Source organism: Petaurus breviceps, unplaced genomic scaffold (assembly GCF_028583685.1).
Source record: "Petaurus breviceps papuanus isolate PSGF00001 unplaced genomic scaffold, PetGlider_PUasm1.0 470, whole genome shotgun sequence".
Lineage (NCBI taxonomy): Eukaryota > Metazoa > Chordata > Mammalia > Diprotodontia > Petauridae > Petaurus > Petaurus breviceps.
The window spans coordinates 7,152,644-7,168,817 of NW_027186350.1; the positions used below are offsets into that span (position 1 = coordinate 7,152,644).

Consider the following 16,174-nt stretch of genomic DNA (forward strand, 5'->3'; position numbering starts at 1 on the left):
AAGGAAGGAAGGAAGGAAGGAAGGAAAGGAGGCAAGAAAGGGAAGGAGGGAAGGATGGAGGGAAGGGAGAAGGGAAGAAGGAAGAAACTACTTACTACATCTGATAGGTGGAATAGGTACAGGAAGGTCCCAAGAGAGCACATCCCACAGTGTTGTTGTCCTGTAAAAGATAAGAATACATCAATAGGTCTTTCCTCAGCAGCGCATATACTAAAATTGGAACAATACAGAGAATAATTAGCATATTCATGAAGTGTTCCATATTTTTGAGCTTTATAAAACAGACAAACAAAAGAATATCAATGGTGGAGGAAGGGTCATGTGACAGACTGGCAGTTTAGAAATGTTAAAGTACAAAGTAGAGAAATGAAGATTATAGTTGGTATCAGCCTGGGAAACAAGCCAAGACATTAGAAGTCAAAGAGAGGAGAAACCATGGATGTTAATGAAAATAAAGACTCATAATCACAGATCCACATGACAATGAACTGACCAATTTGTGCTGATGTACCAGACTAGAGCAGCATAGTGGAATGGGAATGTTATTTGTATAACAATCCTTCTATAAATTCAGTGTCAAGGGGATCTGTAGGGTAAGATGGGAAACAGACTATGAGGAAAGAGAAGTCAAGATGAAGTCAGTAAAGAGAGCTTCAATGCAACCTTGAAATGTACAAAATATGATGAAAGACCAATGTATTCTTATTGAGCTAGATCCCGATTATAGCAATAATTAGGACCTTGGATTTTGGATAGACCAAATGATGTGACTCTGTTTACCAAATATCCCATCTAAAAGAAACAAGTGACAGTAGTTCTTTTAATTTCAACCCTCTCCACTCTGAGCTCCCCAGATAACAGCACTTCCATTTATGATGTTAGGTTTCAAATCTGCCATTTAAGAAGCTCTTTGCTTGTTCTGAAGTAAGTTGCTCAAAATTAAGGGAGCTCCTATCAAGTGAGCAATGGTTCTTCAGCTACAGCCTTATGCTCCAAACAACTGATCTTCCCATAACTATGACTGAGATAGATGAGCAACCTTTTCCAGCCAATTATCCTTTTTTAAAAAAAATTATCTTAGGGGCGGCCAAGTGGCGCAGTGAGTAAGAGCGCTGGCCCCAGTGTTGGGAGACCTGGGATCGGTTCCGGCCTCTGATACTCGGCACCCACACAAAAATAATAACTGGCCATGTAACCTTAAGCAAGTTACTTAACCCCAATTGCTTAAAAAAAAATTATCTTGTTAGTCTGACTGTACATTGTGGTTCATCCTTTGTTTTTGAAGAGGACTGTGACATCAGGGAAATGATGGCATGACTTGCAGTTGACTTGGATTTGAGTGAGGAAGGGCTGTGCAAGGTCACCAGCCTCACTTTCTCCTCCAGAGCCATTTGCGTCCAGTGGCCAGATATCAATCAGGACAACTGGAGATGGCCCAGGATGCAATGGGAGACCTTGGTCCTTTTAAGCTAAAGTCTTTTCAGGTTCTCACTTTGAGTGAGGTAACACCCATTCAGTGAATGGGCCTCTTTGAGAAGTGTATCAAGGGATTCACACTCTCCTGTCCTCTCCTGCTGATCAGTAAGCATTTATTAAGCACCTACTACTGGTACTGGTACTGTGCTAAGCAATAACAATACAAAGAAGGATAAAAGGCAGTATTTTGCCCTAAAAGAGCTCACAATCTAGTGAAGGGAGACAATGATATACAGGACAAATAGGAAATAATCAATAGAGGGAAGGTACTACGATTAAGAGATAAAGGCTTCTCTGGAGCGGCTAGGTGGCACAGTGAGTAGAACACTCACCTTGGAGTCAGGAGGACCTGAGTTCAAATCTGGCCTTAGACACTTAACACAAAAACTAGCTGTGTGACCTTGGGCAAGTCAATTAACCCCAAATGCCCTCCAAAAAGCAAAAAAAAAAAAAAAAGATAAAGACTTCCCATAGAAGGTGGGATTTTAGCTAAGGCTTGAGGGAGCTAGGGAAGCCAAAAGGCAGAGATGAGGAGGGAGAGCATGCCAGGTATTGGGGACAGTTAGTAAAAATGCCTGGAACAGAAAGATGGAGTAACTTGTTCTTGGAACAGAAAGAAGGTTAGTGACCCTAAATCAAATAGTATCTCGGGGCTGGGCATACAAAATTTTTTAAATGTTACTTTAAAAGTTAATACATATTTTGAGCCAAACAAAGAAAAATTTGAGGTACTATTTGGTGCTCCCTTCTTTAATCCTTAATGGTTATCATTCACTAACCTTAAGTTTGTTCTTCCATATTGATAAAATACATCCTTTTAAAAAAAAAAAGTCATCTCTTCTAGACCATTATAATTATTCTATTATTAATTATAATTATTATAATCTTCTAGATCATTATAATTCCACAGCATTCAGTTTTGCTTTGTTTTTCTTCCTGTTTACAGTATGTAGTCAGTGGATATATTGTTTTCCTGCTGTTTTCCTTAGTCTGCATTAGTTCATATGAGTTGCCCCATGGTTCTCTGTAGTCACATTGTTTCTCACAAAGCAGTAACATCACATTCCATTCTTATGCCACAATATATTTAGTCTTACTCTAATAAATGGACACTCACTTTGTTTCTGATGCTTTGCTACCATATAAATTACTGCTATAAAGATTCCAGTGTATATAGGACCTTTCTGTATTTTGCCTTCTTAAGGTATATGCCCATTAGTGAGATTACTGGGTGAAAGGGTATGGGCATTTTAGACATTTTCTCTTACCATAATTCCAAATAGTTTTCCAAGATAATTTGGCCAGTTCACAGCCCTAGTAACAGTGTAGTAGTGTGTCTGTCTTCTTACATCTCTTATGATATTGACTTTTTTTCATCTTTTTTCATTTTTGCCAATATACTTGGTATGGGTTGATATCTCAGAGTTGTTTCATTTTCATTAGAACACTTCTTTATGATTCACTTTAAGTCCAATCTTTTCTTGACTTTATTTGCCTCCTGTAAGGGTTATGGGATTTAAAGATCTTCCATGCCCCATTGGACTTGCTGATGTAGCAGGAAGGGGCAGAGCAAGAGGAAGTGGAAGCCAAGCTAGAGTTCCTGCAGTGGCTAGCAGTGGCGGCAACGATGGCGGCAGCAGCAGCAGAGGCAGCAGCAGCGCGAAGCTCTTTTTGAGTCAGCCAGAATTTCTGCTAAGGACTCCTGCTGAGGACTGCCAGGGGCCGGAGCTGCTGGGAGCACGCTTCCTGGATTCTGGGTGGTTGCTGTGAGTGGGGAGAGGAGGACCTTTGCCTGAGGTAACCTGTTCTGTTTTAAAGGCTTGAGAATGTGGGTGCTTTCTACTTTATCTACCTGTGCCAATTTCATAACTACTCTGATGGCTTTCACTTTCTGGTTTTGGGACTCAGTCTATTTTTGCATTTTAATAAATTTTCTAGCTTATTCCCCCATATAGCAAGCCTGATGTATTTTGTGATGGATAATTACATCAGCATATCTGTAATTTCCATAGTCATTGTGAATATGGCATTGCTGATACACCTCCCCAGAGATTATCCATAATCTCTGAGACTTTAGGATACCTTGAATTTAAAAAAAATCACTAGGTTGCTCCTAGGATTGAGAATTGGAATGTATTTTAGAGATGATACAGTTCAAACTTATTATTTTATATATAAGGAAATTGAGACCCAGAAAAGTTAGGTCACCTTTCCAAGGTCACACAGTAAAATGGCACAACTGGAATTTGAACCTAGCTCATCTGATTTCAAATCTAGCACTATTACAAAACCACACCACGTTTCCATGTGTTGCTTCTATCATAACTATAAGTGCCCTATTTACCTTGTATGCTGTTAGGGTAAAGAGATAGTTTTGTCATTTTGCTTGGTATTTTTACTATCTTCTCCTGCTTCTTCCTCCCATAAGATCAGAAGCAGAAGAAAAGATATTCCATCCTAATAGTAAATCTCTATCGCAGCTGGGTAAACCAGGGGTGGGGAATCTTCAGGTTGGATGACTGCATTAATATTTAGCTGCAACCAAATAAAGCCATATTTAAGAAACTTAAATCAGATATACTTAAAAATGTGCATTACTGGGGCGGCTAGGTGGCCCAGTGGATAGAGCACCAGCCCTGGAGTCAGGAGGACCTGAGTTCAAATCCAGTCTCAGATACTTAACACTTACTAGCTGTGTGACCTTGGGCAAGTCACTTAACCCCAATTGCCCTGCCTTCCCCCCTCCAAAAATAAAAGGACAAAAAACAAACAAAAATATGTACATTATTTTGTAAAAATCTAACTACTACTATGTACTTAATAATCTCAAAAAATGAAAACTATCTGTTAATTTTAAAGTTAACTAACCTTTTAATGACTTTGTTGTGTCTGCTTTTTGTGAGAAAGCATTTGGATATTGGGTTGCAGCATGGTGGTCTGAAGCTTCAGTAGACCCTCTAGAAGAATATCAGTCATGTGTGACCTTAAGGGTGTCTTGATTTGGGTGATGTAGGAGAATGCAGATTTGCAGCAATAAGTGGTTGAAAAGCAAGAAAGCATTTTGGGGGCATGTTGTCGAAGGCATGGTTATTCTACTGCATCTTTCCATATTTCAATTGGATCTTTGTCAGCATCAAATAATGACTTTAAAATGTCCTCTACTGAGAGCTCAATCAATTCCAACTGTAGTTCTTTGGGTTCCTTGGTGATATCAACTAGGTGAAGCTGAAATGCTAATTTGAGTGTGATGTCATGATTCTCAAAGTCAGTGAACATTTCATTGTATTCTCCAAGTTAAAGCTCTGTAACAGCTTGTAATGTAATGCCAAGGAAAGGCTACTTCCCAAGGTTCAAAATACCAGCATAGGTGCTCTCCATTTTATTCAGTGACCAACCAAGAACAGAGAAGGTCAAAACATGACATCATTCAAAATACAGCATTTACTAAGTGTGATTAAATAATCTCCAAGTACTACCCCACCCCAGGACCTTCCAATCATTCAATCAATTACAAAGTCCCTGTTCTAAATACTACTCCACCCCTAGGCTGTACCTTCATTTAGTCCACCACAAAGCCCCTCTTCTCAAATGGAGATTAGTTTCCAAACATAAGTAAAGTACATTCACTTGTTCAGCCATAGAACACAAAAAGGTCAAAAGTTCCCCACCCCTGGATCACAATTGAATCTACCCCAGAGTTACATCAAGTTTAAGCACAGCACTTAATACCCAAATGGAGGTCTTTTCTTCATCTTGACAGGAGGCAAGTTCTCAGCAATCTTAGTTCCTGGGAGACAAGGCTTAGCAAGGCCACAAGATACATTGCCAGTCCCTTCATTAATTCATCCTCTGTCTGTAGAACAGTCCTAGAACCCCTGAAAACATTAGCAAAACCCTCTCCCAGGATTTCTTTAAACATACAACAAGAAAATTCTTCTTCAGGGCTTCTGAACCAACAGAAAGGTTACCAGACCCCTGCAACAACAGCACTGTCCTTCACCAGTGGACAGTATTCACTCTGTCTGCAGGACAGTCTCCAGACCCCTGCAACAACAGCACTGTCCTTCACCAGTGGACAGTATTTACTCTCTGTCTGCAGGACAGTCTCAGGGCTTCTTAACCAAAAGCCAGGTTCCAGGACTTCTTCAACAGGACTGTCTTTCACCAGTGGACAAATCTGGCAAAACAACATCAAAACAGACAGACAAAGTACCAGCAAAACAGCCATGTCTCTTCAGTCCTTGGCAGCTCAGGGGGCAGGTCTCAAAAGTCCAGGGCGATTCAAAGCGGCACTCAACAATCCTCTCAGTCTCTCTCTGCCTCCATGAGGTGCTGCTTCCAAAAAGTTCTTCTGCCTCTCTCTTGTCTCTCCAAATCTATGTCACCAGCTCCTCCCAGTTCAGGACTTTCTTTTCACATCAACAAGTCCATCCCACAGGTGGGATTAACAAGCTCTGGGTTTTAACACAATCAGTTTGAAAACCAAGCTAATACAGGGGAATCTTTAATTGCCATTACTATCACACAGCTGCATATTCTTCAAATGATTTGCATATATCATCCTGCTCATCAATGAACTTTGCTAATTGTGGAGAAAATGTTCATCTGAAATTTCCTTTTGAAGAAATGTTTTGAAAAAGAGATAGCTTTTTTTTTTAAATGCTTGGATATTTTTGCCACGTATCACATATAGACTTCATTTTACCTTGCAAAGAAATATTCAAGTCATTTTGATTTGACATGATATCACGCAAAAATGCAGCATTCCTATAGAAATCTTCATTCAATAATTCACATTGCTAATTCTGTTCTTCATGAAATTTAACTCTCTATTCTTGCAGAGATAAAATTTTGGCTGACACCTGTCCCTGCAATAGTCAACACACTTTAGAATGATATAGCAAATCCACATACCTCATCATTCAACTTTAGCATGTTACAAAACTGACAATGTTGTGTTGAATTTGCACAATATAGTTAATAAAACTCGTAACACTTGTTGCAAAGTGTCATTTAAAATAGTAGTTTTAGGGGCAGTTAAGTGGCACAGTGAATAGAGCACCAGCCCTGGAGTCAGGAGGACCTCAGTTCAAATCCAGCCTCAGACACTTGACATACTTACTACCTATGTGACCTTGGGCAAGTCACTTAACCCCAACTGCCTTGCCTTTCCCCCTCCAAAAAACAAAAGAAACAAAAAAAAATTACTAGTTTTAACATATATTTTACTGATGCAACATACAATGAAAAGAAATTAGAGCATCTGGATCTGTTAATACTTTTTTTATCTGTGCAATAAATCCTTCATGTTTTCCTGTCATGGAAAGTGCACCATCTGTACATACACTCACTAAATTTACCAGATTCAGTCCAACTTCATGACATTTATCTTGAAATTTGTTGAAGATAGCTATTCACCATGTTCTGTTCGCAAGAGTGTCTAAAATGAGCTACTCTTCATAACAAAGAAAATCTTTTGTTATGGCCTGAATGAAGTATAAAACCTGCGCCAAATCAGTGGTATCAGTTGATTCATTCAAAGCAATTGAAATAATATATATTTTCATTTTAAAGTATTGCAAGAAGCTGTTCTGTTAAATTGAAGGCTAAGGGGCAGCCAGGTGGCTCAGCGAGTAAGAGCACCAGCTCCAGTGTCGGGATGACCTGGGTTCAAATCCGGGCTCAGATACTTAGCACCACACCCAGAAATAACTGGCCATGTAACCTTGAGCAAGTTACTTAAACCCGATATGCTTTAAAATAAATAAATAAATTGAAGGCTAATTCAAACTGCCAACCAGTTATGGTTCTCTTTGAAAGAGACAGCTGTTTGTACTTTGAAATGTTATTGGGGTCTAAGCACCATACAATTTCGACAATGCATTCTTCCACAATTTTGACATCATTGAAAGGCTTCTCTTTTCCCCAAGTATATAAGCTGCTTTATAAGTTGCTTCAGTGGCATTATTTTCAGGTCTTATTGCTGCTTCAAAGAATTGTCTTTGGTTTGCTTTTCATTTTATAATTTCTACAATACAACCTTTCACATCTCTCCTTCTAATTTAAAATATTTGTGGTCCTTATGAGCATTATAATGGTGATAAGCATTGAATTTCTTTAATGTTGATATTGCAGTATCACAAGTAAATCATCTTATGTTTAGCAGAAACAAGATAATGTTGCAATTCCCAATCCTCATTAAAAAAAATCTGTTTCCTTTCTTCAGTGTTCTCTTGGTCTTCTTTGACATGGTGGACTGTTAAGTAGACAGAATTTTTAAAATTGTGTCTATCTGTGCAACTATTCACAAATTCCACTTCAAACAGAAACACAGTGCACCATTGTCAAAAGCTGATAATAGACTGACTTTCTCGAACCCCGTAAACTCTCGCCAACCATATTTGTGGGTTAGTGGAACCAGTCAGGCAGGGGAAGTTAGAACTAAATAGTGAGCATAGCAGCTGTCAATTTAGTCCTTACGGCTTACTAATGTTCTAACTGTGTGGGTCAATCTGGGAGGATCATTTCATTGAAATGTATTTTATTCTTTGGTATTTTAAAAATAAAATAAAAATGTAAAAGATGTACAAAAATGTAGTAATGAAAATAAAAGAGTGTTTTGTAAAAATTGGATTCAGTCAAAAGGACCTAGAAAGCCACATGTTGGCCTTAAGGCTGCAGGTTTCCCACCCCTGGGGTAAACCATTTGACATTCTCTTCTAAAAAGAAGAAAGTAATTTTCCAATATTCCTTCTCCTGACTCCATTCTCCTATATGGAATGAATTCCTTCTTCACCTCCACCTCTTAGTGTCCCTTGCTTCCTTAAAAGTTCATCTTAAGTTCTTTTATTCAGTCATTTTTCAGTCATGTCTGACTCTTCATGACATCAGTTGGAGTTTTCTTGATAAAGATATTAACGTGGTTTGCCATTTCCTTCTTCACCTCATTTTACAGATGAGGAACTGAGGCAGATAGGGGTAAGTGACTTGCCCAGGGTCACACAGCTAGTGTTTAAAGCCAGATTTGAACTCCAGAAGATGAGTCTTCCTGATTCCCAGTCCAGTGACCCATCCACTGAGCCACCTACCTGCCCCATCTTAAGTATTACTGCCTACATAAAGTCTTTCCTGAGTTTCTCATCTGCTAGTATTTCCCTACCCCAAATTATGTTGTATTGACTTTATAAGTATTTTGTATATACCTATATGTGTAAATGTTGTTTTCCCCAATAGAATGCAAGATCCTTGAGGAAACGGACAATAGCACTTTTGCATTTCTATCTACAGTGCCTGGCACACAGTAGGTGCTTTATAAATGCATCTTGATTGAGGGATTGGTTCAAACCACTCACCCTACGTGTGATCAGAAACCAGCAGGAGTCTGATTGTTAACTATCATATTTACTACCCCATCAATGGAAAATGCAATCCTTCTATACTTCAGTAGGTCTCCATGAGTTGCTACATCCAAAAAGATACATTACCAAGTGACCAACCTTCTGGGGATGAGCTATTGCTCTTAACTGGGCTGTTCCTTTGATGACAGTAAACAAAGTCTTGGAAGATTGCTTGGATTTGCCAGAGCTAACACTGAGTTAACATAGCCTTTGTGAACCCTCTCACCTCCACATTAAGAGGAAACATTAAAATAGGACCTTAGTGGAGAACATTGTATTTATTTAATACAATGGTTTCTTTAGCAACCAAAAACTTTTAATAAGCCCAGATATAAACTTAAAGTTTCAAAAATCTCAGTTTATATTATACCAGAAACTCTTCTAAAGGGTCAGTCAGTAGCTTATCCAGAACAAATCATCTTAAACCAATGTTTAAAGAGAAAACATAACAAATGTTTAAAGAGATTGTAAAATGATTTCACTACACATCCAAAACATAGTAGACATATTGAACAGCTGGTATTCTCTCCTAGACTTCTGACTAAACATAGCTAGACATAGTAAAAGGACCCTGTTCATATCTGAAACAGCAAGAGAGTGAAGATAAATATATAGTAGACCCTTGTCCTATCCTGTAATCAGTAAGATACATTAAGGAAGATATAGGTAAGTGTAGCAGCAAGCACCCCTTTTGTAGCAGCAAGCACCCTAACCGTCCCCAGGGTTGCTGCCAACACAGGTTCTTGGATCTGCTTTGATAATGGAAAGCAACTCAAAATGGGTTAACAAGCTTACTTTAATCAGTCAAACATATATCGTTCACCTAGTTCAGGGGAAAAAGGTCAGCACCCCAAACTTCAGAATATATAGACAGAATTATCAAGACAGAGAAACAGATCAAGTATACAGTTTCTAAACTGTCCAACCATTACATCCATACCAAATCAACATCTGGGTTTCAACATCTGGGTTTTTCAAAGCCGGGGGACTCCCAACAATGGCTTCCCATAGTTTCATTTGATCAAATCACAGAACACTTCTCAAAGTGAGCCCCAAAACAAAGCTACACATCAGGGCTTATATAGCCTTCTCCTGGCTCAGAGAATGTAACAACCTTATTGACTCACTGGCCAATCAAGAAGTATCTACTGAAAAACAAGCCTCCCACCCCAGGCTCCAGGTGCACTTTAGCCTAGGGGCAGGGAAGATCTTAAAAATCTACATTCCCATTACAGTAAGGAAAGTGTGAGCCAAACATACCTACCATATGCCATGAAAATTTACCTTTGCAATTCATTTCTATCAAAATATAGTAAGGTAGGGGCGGCCAGGTGGTGCAGTGAATAAGAGCACCAGCCCCAGAGTCAGGATGACCTGGGATTGAATCCAGGCTCAGATACTTAGCACCACACCCAGAAATAACTGGCTGTGTAACCTTGAGCAAGTTACTTAACCCCGATTGCTTTAAAATATATATAGTAAGGTTTCCATACTTACTCTGATAGCCTTAAGAACACTCAAGCCTTCACAGGTGCTACTGGAGCAGTCATTTATCCTGTAGATTGGAGTTAAGGAGTAGTAGTAGTAGATGCTCACATTTATGTCTGTCATCCAGAAATGGGGAGAAAAAAACCAGAAAACTAACGTCATTTCTATTTGCTAATATTAGGAGACAACAAGGTGTTTTGCTGGACAAAATGTAGCACCAAAACCAGGGAGTTTTGTTGTTAGAAGTAGCAGCCAAATAGGTAGAGAACAATGACTTTGCCTCCTTCTCTAAGCTTTAATTATGGTTCAAATTCATTTGAACATCAGTAAATCAGATAACTGGTTGGGACAAATGACTAATTCAATCCTAAAGACAGAGGTAAAAATAAAAAAGATTAGCCTGTGGATATTTTACCTGAATTCTGTTGGCTGTGCGTAGTGACTCATAACCCCTGACTGTGACAAAAGATTTATGCTGCCCTTATCAGAGAGAGGCTTTCTAGTCACTGTACCCTAGCATACCGAAGTTGAGATGGCTGACAAGGGGTATGGTGAGGGGGAGGGGGAGACAAGAAGCCAAGAATGTAATAGTAGGAAACAATGTACAAGACCACTACAGTGATACATGTAGTAAGCAGAGAAAAGAGAAGAAAAAGACAGAGACAGCCATAGTCAGAGAAAACAGAAAAGATACGGTACCCACCTAGGAAGTAGCAGAAATGTAACATAACACCTAGAAGGAGGATCAGCTAGGATAGGGACTTAAAGTGGATCAAACTAAGAGAGAGTAGCATGATGACATCACCAAAAGATATCTGCTGCTCTGCAGTGTTAGAAATATGTGCTGCCCCTCTACATGTATGCCCTGGTCATATGTGATCCCTATGAGTGTGCTTTTCCATGAATGTGCCTTGGCCATTCTATTGGCCATATCCATATCCATATACAGCATATGTCCGATCTATTTATGGGAGAGTATGCCTCAGAGTTATGCAGAGTTAGGCAGGGTTCTACTGCCATTTTTTTATTCAGCTATTTCATCAAAGGTATTTGCTTTGAATAAATATGTCCCTTGGTTGGTCTAGTAAAAGTAAAAATACTGGTAAGGACTTTGATTTTAAGTAGATACCAAACCATGATATAATTTGAACTCGGGATAATTTTTCTGGGGGATCCACATGATTGAGAGTCCTCTCAGTGTTACACTGATAATAGTCCTAAGAATTATTACTTGCTTAGTAATCCTGGGAAAAAATAAGTATCAACTATAAAAATTAGGAATCTCTGGGCTCAGGAAAATCCTTGTGTTCCTGAGTTCAAAAATCAACATCATAAGCATAGATTGGAGGAATTATAGCTAGGTAACACTTACTGTGGAAAACAATGTACTGAAAACTCGGCATGAATCACAGTTTAACATGGTGGCCATTTTTTAAAAATAGTGTTATCTTAGTTTATGCTTCTCTGAAAGACACATAGTATCTGGAGCAAGAGAGGGCATAGCCGTTCTGTCCTCTTCCCTGGCAGGAATATATCTGACTTAAGTTTCTTAATCTGTAAATTGAGGGGAGTTTAACTTAATGGTCTCTAATATCTCCTATGGTTCTTAACTTCCATGAGTCTCTCTTTACTGATTTCCTTGTATGTGTGTGAAGCACATCATTGGCACTTAATAAATGCTAATTAAGTTGAGTTTCTGGCCACAGCTGAGGTGTATTCCTTCATTATTATATTATATATTATGTATATTATTATATTGTCTCCTATATACCATATATATATACAATAATATATAATATTATTATAATAAAAAGAATCTGAAAGTTGGCATTTTGTTAGTTGTGTCATAGCCTCTGGCTATAATAAAAGATCTGAAAACTATCCTTATCAGGAAGAGGCTTTCTAGTCACTGTATACCCTAGCAGACTGGAGCGGAGATAGCCGGCAAGGGGAAGATAGGAATCCAAGAACATGGTAGTGGGGGACAATCCAGGAGAGCAATACAGTGACAATACACTAAAGGTAGTGGAGAACGAGGAGAAAAGGAGGGAGAGAAAGAGAGAAACACTCACAGACAGAGAAAGAAACAGAGAGATGGCTAACAATGTTTACTAGCTGTGGGGCCCTGAATAAGTTATTTCGTCTCTCAGATCATAGTTTCCTCATTATAAATCTCCATAAAAAAAAATGTGACAAAAGAAAGCTCTTCCCCATATGTGGCATTCTTTCTTTACGATTCCACGGCCTTTGTGTAGCCTGTCTTCTAGACATGGAGTGCTCTCCCTCCTCATCTTTGCTTTTTGGAATATTTTTGCTTCTTTCAAGGGTCAGATCAGAGTTTTTCTGGTCCTCTCAAGTTCTTAGTCCTCCCTCAACCCCCAAATTACTATTATGTATTGAATTTGTATGTATATTTATATTTATAGTGGAATTGCACAGTAAGCAAGGATTGTGCTCTGAAGTCCGCATATAAAACAAAAATCTCATCGAGTCAAAATTACTATTCTCTATACCAAGTCTCCAAGGTGAACGGACCTGTTCATGTTTTAACAATGTAGGAACGAGATATCAGCAAGTTGGGTATGTTACTTTGGGATAAAGATTTGCCTGCAAGGGCTGGGTTGATTGGGCTAAAATTCCAAAGTGGGGATGGCTGTCCTTCCTTTACTGTCTCTCTTCCCTAGAGTTTCCTCCACTACCCACACACATACCTTCCCCTCATTCTTTCCTGAAAGGGGAGGGGTAGCAAGGGTCCTGTGTCTGGGGAGGCTATGCTATGAGCAAAAGGAGGGCTGAAGGCAGATTCACATTTCTTCTCTTATTCATCTCACGTTCCTGTCTGTTCGCTTAAAGGAATGGTGGGCAGCCTTTATATTATTATTTTTTCTGTTTTATTTTTATTTTTTTGCCAAATGCCCTATACTTTCTTAAGTTAATTAGTGATTCAACTCCACCTTAATTATGCAAGTTAATATTGTTTTCCCCTGTAGAATGCAAGCCTTTTGAGGACAGGAACTATTCCATGTTTGTCTTTGCAGTTCTAGCTCCTAGTATCTCCCTGGCCCTGATAGACCATGAGTACTTAATAAAAGCAAATTAAATTGAATTTCTAGACACATCTGAACTGATACACAATAATCAATAATTTAGAATGTATAACCATCTTAAAACTATAGAAAGTAAGTGTATTCAGTGCTATAAAAATAACAACATAAAATGAATTAAAATTTCTTTATGTCAGATGCTTGGTTCCCAAAGATAATTACAATATATTTTACCAGCAAATTTCTGAGGAAGAGCCCCAAAGGAAACCAAAATTTAGGAATTTTGTACCCTTGATTTATCTACTAAATTCAGCAGATAATTATGTGTACTTTAACTTCAAAATCAAGTCACTGATTTTTTTTCTCTAAAAGAACAAGACATTTCTACCTCTGCAGAAAAGACCTATGAAGATTTTTTTCTTTTTTTTTTTCTTTAAGAAAAATCTTCATTATATGGAGTAGCTCTGTTGGGGGTGATAGGAGTGGGATAGAGGAGGAAATGTGGGTGATATAAAAAAGATATCAAAAGAGATTATTTTTAAAAAAGAAAAACAAGGAAAATACCTATAAAGTCAGGCATACCATGGCCATGTCACTACTGTACTATTTCCTGAAGCACCTTGTTGCCCTTGGATGGGTCTTTTGTGATAGAATTTATATGATCAGTTTTATAAATTATTCTTCCCCCATGGGTCTGCTATCTTGACACAAAGGGTCATCAGTGACTTAGAAAAATTAGAGTTAGAAAAAGAGTATAAGGTCAGACCTGAATCTTTGCAAGTTATTTATACCCCAGATCATAATGCTAACAAGGGAGAAATGGAGCAGATCCTTGCACTGTATATTTACCTTCTCTAAAGAGGTCTTTCACCATTTTCAAGCTTGTGTCCATAGCTGTTTGCAGATTTTTCAGTGGTTCCGGGAAGGCTGAGTTATTCATCATCAATACGCTGATCCCATAATGGTCTTTGGAACAGGCCTTGTTTTGAGGCAAAACCCACCCCCATCCCTGGAAATAAAGGAGGAGGGTCCATAGAGTCAGACCCAGCATTAATCTCTTCATGACCCCCTCACCTCAAGCCCATTTCTCTCACACTCACTACTCTTGGACTTGAGATTATAAAGGAAAATGAAAATCTAAAAGGATGATCTCCAGCTGGTTCCCTCAGTCTACTTTACTCCACCCACCTCCCTGGCACTGCCCAACACTCACTCCCAGGGCTCAGAGAACACATATATTAGCAAACCGTGAACAGAAGCCTCAGAATGGAAGAAGACAAGCCAAAGTCCACTCCATGTGTTTGCTCATAAAAAAAGGTCAGAATCATAAAACAGAAAGATTACTTGGGCCTCATCCAATAAACTTCCACTTTATCAATGGTAAGTGGGAAAAGGGGTGGGGGGAAGTATATGATAAAAGGTGCAAAAAAAGGGGGGAGGGCCTTTTCTTTGGAAAGGAAATGAAGGTCAATAGACTTGATGAAAGCATGAATACATTAGCTCTTAAGGCTTGGACCCCAGTCTCCTGGTCAGGACTCCAAACCTAAATCTTAACTTGTTGGTATCAAAGTGGGCTGTTTATCCTAGAGAATTTTTTGACAAGATATGAAATATGTTGATCCCTGTCTCTTAATTGCTATGACAACAAAAGAAAAAATATGATTCAACCAATGTGAAATAAAGAATGAGACAGTTCTTGAATCAGAGGGAAGCTTAGAATCCATACCTGAGAACTTTCCCTGACACAGGGACATCCTGCCTTCTGCTCTCTCAAAGCATGAGAATCCACCTGGAGACAGATCTAATTGTTCAAAAAAATTTTTTTTCCTGTAATGATGAACTAAAATATGCCTGCCTCAAACATCCACCTATTGGTTCTGCCTTTCACTGTCAAGCAAAATAAATCTAATACTCTTTCGGAATAATCCTTCAAATACCTAGAGCATCATATTTACCAAGAAAAATGCTGGGCCTGGAGTCAGGAAGACCTCAGTTCAAATACAGCCCCAGACACTGAGTAGCTGTGTGGCCCTGGGCAAGTCACTTAAGCTCTGTCTGCCTCAGTTCCCTCAACTATAAAATAGGAATAATAATAGTACTTATACTACAAGTTGTGAGGAGAATCAAGTGCAAAAGTATTTGTAAAGCACTTAGCACAGCACCTGACACGTAGTAGATGTTTGATAAAAGCTTATTTCCTTCTTCCCTTCCTCTCCTGAAGCTATATTCTCATGCTCAATGTTCTGCTGTGTGAAAATAATAATAACTCATAAGGCACTCCATGGTTTGCACAGTACTTTCCTCACCATAATCACAATCCAATAACATTGACCTTCTCACTGTTTCTTGAACAAAACACCTTATCTCTTGTCTCCTGGCATTTTCTCTGACTGTCCCCTATGACTGGAACACTCTCCTTCTTCAGTTCTGCCTACTGACCTCTTTGGCTTCCACTCTTTTACAGGAAGCCTTTCCCAACCCCATTAAATTCTAGTGCCTTCCTTCTGTTATTAATTATTTCCTATTCTACCTGTCTATTAGCTTGCTTTGCATATATTTGTTTGCATGTTGTCTTCTCCATTAGAATGTAAACTTCTCAAGGGCAGGGTCTGTCTTTTCCCTCTTTTTTTATCCTCAGTGCTTTGCGCAATGACTAGTACATAATTGGTACTTAATAAATGTTTATTAATTTATTGATGGTGTGGTGGGTAAAAGATGAAATGGCTGAGGAAACAAAGGTTCAATCTTTCTAGCATATCAATTTATTAT

General features: G+C 38.7%; 1 protein-coding gene across 1 annotated transcript in view; it reads right to left on the bottom strand.

Moving 5' to 3' along the window:
* Window positions 1–14,468, bottom strand: part of GUCY2C (guanylate cyclase 2C) — a 115,770-nt gene extending 101,302 nt beyond the window's left edge. Inside the window, exons 1-3 of the mRNA XM_069101450.1 lie at window positions 14,255–14,468; window positions 10,371–10,477; window positions 96–160 (exon numbers count right to left, since the gene is read on the bottom strand). Coding sequence (XP_068957551.1) covers window positions 96–160; window positions 10,371–10,477; window positions 14,255–14,468 — 386 coding nt within the window. The remainder of the gene's footprint in view (window positions 1–95; window positions 161–10,370; window positions 10,478–14,254) is intronic.
* Between the last annotated feature and the right edge of the window lie 1,706 nt (window positions 14,469–16,174).